General features: G+C 38.8%; 1 protein-coding gene across 1 annotated transcript in view; it reads right to left on the bottom strand.

Moving 5' to 3' along the window:
• The window catches only part of USP13 (ubiquitin specific peptidase 13), a 51,875-nt gene that overhangs the window by 10,429 nt on the left and 28,848 nt on the right, over window positions 1-12,598 (bottom strand). Inside the window, exons 7-15 of the mRNA XM_068406024.1 lie at window positions 11,707-11,801; window positions 9,882-10,069; window positions 8,178-8,249; window positions 7,817-7,910; window positions 5,898-6,023; window positions 4,408-4,561; window positions 3,142-3,316; window positions 1,061-1,149; window positions 561-683 (exon numbers count right to left, since the gene is read on the bottom strand). Of these exons, the coding sequence (XP_068262125.1) occupies window positions 561-683; window positions 1,061-1,149; window positions 3,142-3,316; window positions 4,408-4,561; window positions 5,898-6,023; window positions 7,817-7,910; window positions 8,178-8,249; window positions 9,882-10,069; window positions 11,707-11,801 (1,116 nt within the window). The remainder of the gene's footprint in view (window positions 1-560; window positions 684-1,060; window positions 1,150-3,141; window positions 3,317-4,407; window positions 4,562-5,897; window positions 6,024-7,816; window positions 7,911-8,177; window positions 8,250-9,881; window positions 10,070-11,706; window positions 11,802-12,598) is intronic.

Genomic DNA, 12,598 nt, shown 5'->3' with positions numbered 1-12,598 from the left:
CACTTCTCTATCCACTTAAGTCCTAGATACCAATCAACATTCAATAAGGACAAGCACAAGGACTTCATCCTTAAGTAAGGATAATCATCCATGCAAATGGAAGACGTGGAACAATTCTGCTGGTAAAGATGAAGAGATCATAATGCAGCACAAGCTGCTCCCCTGAGCAGCACTATACTATTGCAAAAGAGGCAACCACTACACAGCAGGGTAAGTACAAGACTATAGCCAGTAAAGCAAGTGAAATAATCTGTTTCGCGAAATATGATGTCTACCTTTGGGCACAGCAATTTCATAAAAACATTAATTATTTGGAGAGAGTCCACAGCAACAGCATCAATCATAAATCCTGAAAACATCAAAGCAGAAAAGCTGGAAGAACTAGGGTTGTCTAGTAGTGAGGAAAAAAAAGGTTGTGGGATGTTTTAACAGTCTTCAGTTACAGAAGCACAGAGCTGCTTTTTGTTCATAGCTCCAAAAGGTGAAGATTAAGGAGAATCAGTATGTGCTAGAGGGAAAGGGGAATACAGGAGAGAATCACGAGAGAAGTCAATAAATACCTTTTGGGTCATCAGGAATGATAATGGGAGGAGCAATGTCTGGAAGTTCCTCTTCTCCTGGCTGGAGACCCCTGGCACGAAGATGGCTGATATCTAGGAAATCTGGCATGTCTATAGAAACATCTACAGAAGTAGAGAAACAGGCTAAGCTTATGAATCCAGTAAAATGACCTCATGGCGCAACCTACCCCTTCAGAGAGGGGACTCTGGTACTCAAGCCACAAACACAGCCAGGACTCTCCTCCTGAAAACAGTTATTTGAGAAATTCAGAACACTAAAGCACAATTTAACTAGGAGGTCAGACTCCATAAAACCGTATTTTAACTCCACAGACCTGATGAACTGGTTTAATTTGTCATAAAGGAAAAGAAGATTCAATTAGGATCTTCACAGTATAAACTTTAGACTCAAGCCAGGTCCTCATCATAGACCAAAGTGTGTACACCTTATAGATTACTTTGGATAGAATGAGAAAAAGGTAAATATAAAAGGCACATACCAAGTTTTTTGGGTATCCAATCAAGGCCAAAGGTGAATTTCTTTATCTGCACCACTAAGTACTCAGGAAATGAAGCAAAACGAGAAGTCCTGGGAAGCACAAGAAATACAATTCAGTGAAACAAGGCAACAAAATCATAAGCAGCACAGATTTCAGTATCTCATGCACACTGAGATGAGTAACTGTAGCCCTGAGTGAGATGAACAGTGATGGATTTTATAAACATAAATTTCACAAAAATGTTTTCAAGTACAGTGGAGAAGTACGGTAGTAGCCTTCTATGCATTCATATCCTGAATGTCAGCCCAAACCCTTGCAGACAATTCAGCTTGTAGGAAGATTATAGAAAACAACTGCAAGTAATATTAAACTTGCTTACTCAAGTTGTTCTGAAGTTGAATGTCAGGAAATAAATTTTGAATGACATATTGGCTAGAACTTCAGAGCATGGCTTAAAACACAGCTCGGACAGAATGGAGTAACAAATAAAGCCACACTTTTTTTTCACTCCCTTTCTAGTAACAGTAGCATTGTCCATGAGGTATCAGTCCACCTATAAAGCATTTTACTAAGCAAAGACAGCTGTCATTTGTAGTTTTTCATGTGAAAGTGCTCTATAAAACAACTACATGATATTCTTATTGAGCTACTATGATATTTACCAAAATAGAGGATGACTCTTGAGTTTAAGGGGACCCCTGATACTTGCCCACTTAGCAAAAAGAGAAAGTTTAGTCTTGAACACAATGTAACATTATATGTCTTGCCATTCTTCTTCTCTATGATCCCATTTTTCCTCCATTTATTCTCCTGCATCTTTCCCTTTATCTTCCATTCACACATACCATCCTTTCTTTTAATTCACCTGACTCTGGGTATAATACAATAAAGGCATCATAAATATAAGGCCTTCCTCCCATACTATAAATAACTTCTTTCTAAATTCTTGTTAGCACCACCTTGCACTTTTAGTAACTTTATCATCTGCAGCCCCAAATTTTTGAATTTTAAATAGCAAATTATTCTTCATCTTTCAATGCTTTTAGAAGCAACCTATGGGATGAAGAACAGCTAAATTACAAATTAACCCTGGATCTATTTAAAGATTAGAATGTTCTTCCAACATGTGCACAGTTAATACAAAAAACCTTCAGATTTCTCCTGCATTTTTCTCCACCCTGTGCACTTGTCTCCCAATTTTCAATACAATGTCAGTGAAACAGTATGCTAAGACAGCAATGAGTCGTTGATACATTAAGTGATCTAAAAATAGAAGGTACCTGTCCACAGCAAACCAGCTGCAGAGTCCATTTTTCAACCACTCCTTGCTGCTGACATAAAAATGGAACTGGATAAGAGACTAACTCTTGTTCTCAGCAAGAAATGCTGCCCCTCAAAATTGCACTGATCTCTACCTGCCATTCTATTTCTTCTTAATGTTTTTTTTAAGCCCAAGGTGTTCTTGGCTGTTTTATCTACCTGTACACTGTAGCATACAAAGGTGATGGGCTGAAATCCAAACACAAACAAGAAATAATACAAAACACAATAAAACCAAAGTTTTCAGTATAGTAGTTCACAAATGCAAAAATTTCCACCCATCTAAAGAACTTTCTCACAAGAAACACAACCTTCATTTGCTTCACCCTGTTCTATTGACACACAATACCCTTCAGCATTTTTAGTCAAATGAAGACACCAAGAGACTAAGCACAGAGATTCAGACTATATCATCTCCTACCACACGATACAGAGCCCTATCACTAGTTGATACATGGGATCCAATTTTAACATGTGGGCAGATAATTAAGCTACAAGCATTTAATGTTCAAGCTCTTAACAACCAGAACACATCACCTCTTGGGAGTTTGACAGCTGAGAACAATTTATTTCCTGCTCAATTGGTGCTTACAACCCTTGTCAGGCTTGATCTGCACATTACATTTATAAGCCCCAACACTAATACAACACCAAAGCCCACTATGCCTTTGTCTATTTCTCTCTACATCATCTCCAGGTAGCAAGATAAGCACGGAGCACTAACATATAGGTTTTCAATAGGCAGCCAGACACACGCTTACTTAACTCCTGCAGATTTTGCTTGAAGGGCACTGCTCCAGAAATCCTCTACATTGTTAGGTTCAGAAAAGGCCTGCAGGCATGCACTAAATGGGATCTTGGCACGGACAAGCTCTGGTGGAGGTCTCCTTGCAGCTTCTGCTTCTCGCCTCTTCAATTCATACGCAATTAATTCATCTGAGAAATATACATGACACTAAAAGCTGAATGAACATTGTCGTGGTTATGATGTCACCCACCAGTCTTATTTTTGAAAGTTTTAGAAATGCAAAACCCTGCTTATCAATAAAACTTTTACACGGCTCTAACTAGACACCAAGTCTTCTTGTGTGCATTGGGGTCAGCAGCTACACTTACAACCACATCTCTTTTTTGAAGGTTTCTGTTCATGGTGAAAACACAGAACTGGAAATACTGGGCAAGAGGCAATTAAAACCTTTCCATGACAGCCAGAATCCTGTGTTAATAGTAACACCAACTACCCACTTTATCAGGTCAGTCTGACTTGGAGAATTATTGCTGTCTGTGTCACCTGACTTTCTAGACAGGATAGGATTATGTATGATCCAGAAAGAGTCCTGACACTGGCAAGTTGAACAGCGCCATATGGTAAATTCATAAACTAATATACTTCCCAAGCCATAACCTGGAAATAACATGGTCTTTTATAAGCAATAGAATCATCACTGAAACTGATGAGCAAAGAATGCAAAGTTCTCCAAACTTAAATTTTCAAATAAAAATCATCTTTTTAACATATATCATCTAGTTCAAGGAGTTGTGGGCTAGGTGAAAAGCAGTTGGTGGAATTCTCTGTTTTGTGCTATTTCAAAGGATCTGATCAAATAATCAGAATGGCACATCCGTGGGTCAAAACCAGGTTAAGGTTTTAAATCATAAATCTCTGAACATCTTTATCATACAAACTACAACCATTCGTGGTAATATATTCCTGAGCACTGACACTTAATGGTGGTCCCACAGTCTGAGAAGAAATCTGTCTAAAAACTTGCCACGAGTATCCAGGTAGAATCCTTCTTCCCTAAAAATATAATCAGGGATGGTAAAGACACAAACTGATCTGTGTTTAAAATCTCCTTTAAAGAAAACTAAACCAAGTAACTTCCCCTGATCAGTTCATTGGTTTGATTTGTCACATGGCCTTGAACCATTCTATCCATACAAAGAGACCACATGGGGGTGAGAACTTCATTCCCTCATGATTGAGTCACCAGAAGGTCAGTCAATGGATGAGTTTCTTTCTTTACCTTTGTTTGTTGCTGCCTCCATGGCAACAGGTAACTGCATGATATAGTCCACTCTCTCTGTGTAGCGGACCTTTCTGGACTGGCAACATTGTGTGCGTTCTTCCACCAGGAACCGGAAAACATCACTAGGGTTTTCTGAACCTACAGGGTTCCTCTGAAAGGAATATTGAATCCAATCATTTAAGTGATGATCATTAAAATGACCAGAGAACCCAAAGGCTTCTGGTTGTTTTATGGCAAGCACAAAGACACCAATCTTGCACTCAGATCCGAGAGCTCAGCTTGCATTTTATTGCACGCAGAAGAATTCTTGCAACCACAGAGAACCCCGCTGAAGTCCACAACATCTGCATACACAGTAGTGTCCTTCTATACGTAGTAACTTGCGGAGTATGTACCTAACGAATCTGACTGAGTCAAGGTGAACAGAAGAAGGTAGGAAGGTGGCAGGTTACCATAAAGATAGAAAGCTCAAGTAAATAACACAGAGCATCCTTTAAGCAAATAGAATTGCTCCTACCACTCTGAATCTGCACTGAAACAGAACAAGCAACTTGTAGTTCATTATCCAGATGGGAATGTCATACAAATAATATACCTCCTCTTTATTGTTCATGTTAATGTCTGTTATCAGGCAAAAACCAGAAAAATGTCTTCTAACCACCCTATAATCAGTACATGTGTTTTGGGATGTGGAACATTATGTATGCAAATGCGAATAACTTCATCTAGACTGTAACACATGAATAAACACCCTCGATTCTTGGGGAAAATGGGAAAAAGAGGGAGGAAGGATGGACAAGAAAGAAATGCTTTAAATCAAAACTGCATGTATTTGTAAATTTCCTTTTCAGAAAGACAGCATTAAAATTCACAGTACTGATTCTTTCACACACAGCATTGAGCTAGATCTCAGTGGAACTAACATTTTATACAGAAACGTTCAACTGACAAATAGTAACTTTGCTTTCACAGCAGGGGAGTCCTTCCTCCCGTAATGACTCAATGACACACAGCTGGGATTTGTAAAAGAATTGGACATGGCAATTAGTTTTCTCCCAATTATGATATAAATTTGGAATAATAATAATAATCATCATCATAATACCCAATTCATTAATATTCCAATATAGACTTCAATAAGGTAAACAAATCGATAGCACGTAGTCATAAAATGAACAGCAATTTAAAAGGATAGTCACATATGTTTATCTTATAGCCTGTACAGTGATGCTTGACATCTCTATATCTCTTGCAGTGGTTATCAGCAGCATTGGCCCTGCGTGTGGTCATGCGAGAGTTCGAAGTAAAGAGAAGGGAGAATTAAAGGGACCGATGTTTCTAAACCAAAATACATTTAAATTAGTGCCATTTTCTATGTGTGCAAGGGTAAAAAGGGTATAATAAAAAAATGAGCCACTTGTATAACAGCTCTGCCCTCATTGTCTAATACAACCAGAGAAAAGCAGCAGTAATTTAGATTTTCTTACCTCTACTAGATTTATAAGATGTAAGAAAAATTCTTGTGCGTCTTGTTGTCTGTTAGAGGAAAATTCTGGGTGGCCTTTACTTATAAAAGCTTTAAACATTCGGGGAGATATTCCATTGTGTTGAGGCTAAATAAAAGAACAAGAAACCTTTTAAAGAAGGATTTTTATTCATTCCTGGACCATATATCCCAAAGTTACTCCACTAGATTTATCTATGGCCAATTTCTGCCACTGGAGAAATGATAGTTTCAGTTTCATCTGGTTTTCCATTTTAAAAAAAATTGAAAGGGTCCTGAAACATGATTTGGGTGTCTTTGAATAAGTTTTATGACATAGTACCTACAGTGTTCACTCTATCTGATTTTTCTATGGCATTTACAAGTTAAGAGATTACTGAAGGTTTGCTAAAGGTTAGTAGTTTTCAGAAAGGCTAAAAGCCTACATTGTTTTCTAACATTTGACATTCTTTTCAGAATTCTGTTCCACCTAAAAGTATGTGGGCATTGAAGCACTTTGGTATATCTGCTAGCAGCTTTAGTCAGGACAAAACCTTTCCAGAGATCTCTACAGAATCAAGCAAAGAAGAACTAATGTGTGCAGCACGCATTCCCAGATGGGTTGTTAAGAACAGACATGAAGTTGCAATTTGCAGGTGTTGGTCACGTTGAAGGACCAGAACATACTGCCTTTAGCCATTCAGTTATATCAGTACGGAACCACCCTAAATCAGAAAATCTCTAGCTTCCAAGGGAGTCCTAGTTTTGACTTTCTTACCCTCTATACTACTTTAAGAAACCTCCTCAACCACCCCAAACTGCATCCTCAAGACAACACTAGCTATTATCCCTTTTGAATAACACTTTTGAAATGGTCAGAATCTTTTACTCGGATTTGCCCTTATACTTCATGAGACTAAATAATTTTCAAGACAAGCCAAACAAAAGTGTAGCCTTTAGGATATGTCAGAGGCTATTAAATACTCAGCCAATCTCATCCTTTACTACAGTTGTGCTATCATACCAATATAAAAATAGAAAAAGAAGCATGAAGTGGAAGGCACATAAAACACACAATAAAAGAGCAAAATTTTATTCTTGGTTTCACCAGGAAAAGGTTTTCCTACACCCATGGAAATCAGATGCAGATTCTCAATTTTAATGCTTTTTTAATTTCTGGCAGTACATCAGTAACCACATTAGACTAAGATACTCTTTAAAGGCCATTGTAAAGAGACGGAGTCTCAGTATTGCTTGAGCAAAGAGATGTTCTAGGATATATACATTGTTCTCCCCAAGTTGTCCCGCAATTACAGTTTCAATTTATATCCAAAACCACATATACTGCTGTGTTTCCAGGATAGATCTCACTGGCACATACATGCTTCTATATGCTTTCTGTACCGTGAAACACTTGATTAAAGGCCCCAGTGGACATGGCTCTGCATGGCCCCTGCTTCATCTACGTGAAAGCCTCCAGCACCACTTAATCTTGCATTACCTAGACAGCTTCTACTGAAATCAGGTGGAATATTGTCAGGCACTTCCTGGAAACCATTCTTTAGCTCTTTATACTTCTTTCTGAAATATAAAGAGGGTTTAGAAGTTTGCTTCCAAATACTCAGGGCTCTCTAGATAACAACTTTTTTCTGTTGCTCAGAGAAGATAAAGTGGCAAGTTCTACGCACTTTTGCACTCATCACTGGAGCAGGAGAATACTTTATTAGCAGAACCAGTGGTTGCTTTAATGCTTTGCACAAATAGCCCCTGACTAATATATTCCTGACTAGAATCCTGCACATTCCACCTTGTTAAGCATCCCATGCTGGATGCACACGTGTTCTTCAATGCCCGGCACCTGTTCCCTTTTCTCAGGGTATCACTTTTACCTAGTTACCACGCTGCACAAACTCAGTCAAATACCTTGTGTTCTTCTTTCATCACCTGCTCAATAAGCTCAGATTTCATGGGTGGCTTAGAGTACTGGCCTGAAAGGAGGCCGTGTCCCAATTTAGCCCTGTAGGGAAGAAAGTGGCAGGGTGGAAACAAACGTGAGAAAAACAGAAAAGAAGAGATGATTTTTATTTCAAGCAAAAAAGAAGTTTATTGTCTTCGACCCCCTGATGAAACATCATTACCTGCAACTAAACAGGCAAATCTTCCCATTCTGCCTTGTGCCTTATCTCACTTTCAAGCCCATGCAGAGGTGTTCTTTTGCCCTGCCATTAAATTATTTCGATTCTATTTAATTTGACTAAGTAAATCATTGAGAAGTGTCACTTACATCTGAGTGTTGAAATCTTGTGTTGGATCAAGAGGAGAGTAGTCAAATATTCGTGGAAGGTTTCCCACATACCTGGGCAGCAAGAACAAAGGAGAAACATTCAAATATTGCAGCTAAATTTTCTCAAGGATATCCTAATGGATCGTCAGCCCTCAGCAGTGATACATTAGCAAGCTTCCTCTGTGCTAACAAGTCAAATCTTGCTTCATAGCAATGACTTACTCTATCCCTGGTGAGTGCTTCTATCATGGAAAAATAATAGTAAAGAAATTAGGAAATGGACATTTAAGTTTTGCTTAGAAGCTTCTAGCTATGAAGGATATGGAGCTGTTGTTCATCTGGAATTTAAATTCTATTCCTTGATCTTGAAATAGCTGCAGGATGGTGTTACTCAAAACCATAGAGCTGTGTTGAGAACCAAGGCACTTTCTACTCCTAACGAACACCACCAAATAAATTCCAAATTTGTATCAGGACCAAAACATGTACAAAGAATGTTTCTATTGAGTTTCTTCAGATAAATAAACACTAAGGTATATATTGTTCTAGCCAGTTTGTTGTAAAGTGAAGCATTTAGTAGCACACTATCTGAGCATTGCTTCCCTTGAGCCCAAGAAAAATAGGTTACGTAGGTATGGCCACGTTGAAAGAACATGTCTAATTTCTGCCTGGCCCCTCTTTCATCAAAGATCTCAACCACTTTGTTGATACTAGGTGCTCCAGGTAACTCCAAGGACCATGCTGTGGAAAACAACTTCCCTTAGAGTAAAGTCCATTTTTATATTTTTCAAAAATGGAGTTAGAAAAGCTGGCACTTACTGAATCTATGACTGTACTCTGTATGGCTAACAAAGTAAACAAACACAAGTTTTCTCTCTCTTCTTGTCCAGAAGGCCATTGCTACATGAAAACCTGGGAAGCTTTCCAAAATCTAAAAGCCTTACTTCCAGCACATACAATACAACTGCTGTAGAATGAAAAAGCACTCTGAAATTTATTGTGAACTACACTCTGCCCTTTATAAAAATGCTTCTCTCCTTGGAGTGATGTGTTCAGTTTTGATCAGTCAGGAACATTTCCTATTCTGTTGTGCTTTTGTCCTTTTACTCTCTTAATTATTCAGTGGAAGAATATGCTCACACTATCCTTTTCATGAAATGAGATTTTATTTTAGTAAGAATTTCAACTTAAAAATGCCTCTGATAGTTTCCCTCTTCTTAGCCACACCTGCATGCAAAAGGTGCATTGCTTTTCACTAGCATGGATCAATATTAACCTTTTTGTGCCAGTACAGTTTTTTGCACAAATGACACTGGAGCAATAGAATGATTCCTGTAGCTATAAGAAGGCATTGGCCAGTACAAAAAGCCCTAATGTGGTACTGATGTTACCGAGATAAATCGAGATATGTACATATGTATATATAAAGCAGAGATAGAGCAGTCAAGTTTACAAGGTGGCATATGATTGCCCACCACAAAAGCTAAGTGAGTAAGTTCTGATTTCAAAGGCAGATTGGGTTTTGTGTTCCAAACTTTTCCAGAACAGAACAATACAATCACTAAATCCTCTAAGCAGCCACTGAACTGACTGAAAGAGACCTGTTTGCAAGTGAAACAAAAATTAAAATACCATTTTGCTTAGAAAAACAAGAGATTGAGGAATGCAGCAGCTACTGACAAGAAATAGTTTGAAGCTACTTACGCTCGCTGGAACTCTGGGATACTGAAAATGGCTTGCATGACAGCATTGAGGTAGCAGCTGTTTCCTAGGTTCTTCATGCCAGTGTATCCTGGGCCATACATGGGCTTGAGTTTCACGCCAGCTTCCTGAATCACTTCCCATTCAGAGACTCTTGGTTTTATATCATTATCTCTTAGTCCATTCTCTGTCTGAAAGCAACAAGATCTTTTTTTAATCTACTTAACTTCTCCAACAATTATGCTGCTGCTATCATCATCACCAACTTTGTGATCTATACTCTAGAAAAGAAGAGCTAAACCAATGGCCAAAGGGAGGTAAATCCTGCATGTAGGGGTAAAGATCAGGGTCAGAAGGCCAGCAGCTTGTTTTTCCAATATACCTCTTAGCTCTTTACCACAGACCACTGGCTCTTGTAGAGTTCCTAGCTGTCCCAGCTGGGAGTTTCACTTCTCTCAGGGATGTGACCTCAAGCCTCAGCATAAAAATCCTGCATTTTTTCAGGTTTCATATTCCATTTGCAATGGTCAGGAATAGCTGCTGCTGTAGAAGCTGGTCCAAGCAAACAAACCAGATGAAAAGCTGCAGACACAAGAATGCTTCCCTTCTTTCAAACAGGAAATTTGTGATGCTGAAGTTTCTCCCTCTTACAGCTCAGCTTTCAGCTTGTAGGTGCATAGCTTATTCACTGCTCGTAGGCACAGGTCACTACAGTGTCATTTACTGCTAGCACTACTCTACCACTTCACTGAGAATTTTTCAGACTGGTTTGAAGACCAGAGGCAAAACCTTTGCAACAGCTGAGACTAAGTCTTCAAGGTTGCTGAGTAAAACAGATTTTCCAGAAAGACCACTGGATAAAAGAGACTTTTTCTTCATTATATTGGCAAGGAAATTAGTATACCAACTATATTATTAGTACCATGAAGGCTTTTGAAACTGCAGTTTAACTCTTCTCTATCATTTTAGAGTTATTAGTAGTTTTCTCTCCACTTGGACAATGAAACACACTAAACCAGTATCTGGTTTGTTAATTTTTAACAGTTTTCATGTTCAGGTTCTCAGGTAGTGATAGTAGGCTACGTGCTTGGGGTGGGGGGCAGGGTGGGAGTGTGGAGAACCTAAACACCTCACCTGCCCTTATAATCATATTCCATTCAGACTTCTTAGATGATTTAAACAGAACTGGAATCAACATCCACTAAGATACAAATTATTAAAAGGACTTCTCTACTAACACACACCAGCAACATGTTCAGGAACACGACCTTTTTTGCCCCATTCCCCTTCTAGTGCACCACACCACAGACCACACTTTTCTAGACTTGAGACAATGTATTTTTTCATTTTGTAAGGCTTGAACTGAAATTTATAACTTTACATAAAGAACCTTTCAACCACTTTTTTACTTATCCATTGCTTAGCTTATTTTTGCTTAAGATTTGTCTCTGTTTACACATGCAATAGGCTTTCCTTCACTCACTGTAATTGAATATTCTAGATATTCTTCTCTAATTGAATGAGGTTTTTCATCTTGAAGGAAAATGGCACATGACACATGAGAAGTGAAACACAAACTAAAGACTACAAAGGAACTCTTTTGGAAGGCAACTTTCAGATTCGAGAGGAATGATTCACTCATCTCAGACCTCAGAAAATAAAACACGAACTGACTGGCTGAACTTTACAAAACTAAAAACTATCATAACAGTCTGAAGGAATCACACAAATATAAGCTACAAGTATAATTCTCTTCCTGTTTCTCTCCCACCCCCAATTTAACAAACAACAAGTAAACAGCAAACTAAATAAGAGACGGATTTCCTACCACTTGCATCTGCAGCATATCAATTCCAAAGTGTGCCAAATGTTTTGCTATATGTGGATCTAAAACTGGCTCCTCTTCATCAAAGGAATATACATCTACAAAAGCAGAGAGAAACAGATGAGCTGTAGTATCAAATGTTACCTCTTCTCTTTGTTTACCAACATTGCATTCGCAGTACAGGACTGCCTATACAAGATGCCTTATTCATACTCTCCAAGTTTGGTTACGACCAGCAGAAAAATACATAGACATCCATATAGTAGGTTTCACCTACTTGAGCAAATAACAACAAAGCTGCAGGTATCATAAAAGGGTATGAATGATAAAACATGCACTAGTACGACTTGAACAGGCCTTCCATCTTTTCTCTTCTCTGGCCTCTTCCTCTGTAGTGAATGACTACTTCTCCGCTTTGCTCTCTACTCATACCAAAATCCAGGATCCCTCTGCCAGTCTGCCTGCACTTCGCTCAGCCAAGTTTCCTTAATGCCTAGCAGAGTTTCTCACAGTGACCTTGCCCCATATGACCAGATCTAGGCTGACAGAGAAAACTTAGCCAGGAGAAAAATGAAACAAACTCAGGAGATGAGAGCAGGAACTAAGGTAAAGGCTGTTCACAGCACAAATACCACTTCTGAAAGGTCCTTACCCTGCCCTCTCCTGGCAACTACAGACCCTGGCTCTGACTCAGCCCATCACCTACAGACCAACAATAAGGCAGTCTCCTTGAAGTCTGCTAGTACCAAACCCACACTGAAGTGATAGGTTGAAGGTTAGCCAAGACCTCAAAGACCTAATGCAACTTTTAAAATTTACAAGCCCTATGAAAAACATTAACTTTCTCAAACGAGGGAATTGAGCTTTTGAGTGGTCCTGCCAGCTGCTGATTAGC

This window comes from Nyctibius grandis, chromosome 8, assembly GCF_013368605.1.
Source record: "Nyctibius grandis isolate bNycGra1 chromosome 8, bNycGra1.pri, whole genome shotgun sequence".
NCBI lineage: Eukaryota > Metazoa > Chordata > Aves > Nyctibiiformes > Nyctibiidae > Nyctibius > Nyctibius grandis.
This window is presented reverse-complemented; position numbering and strand designations above follow the sequence as displayed.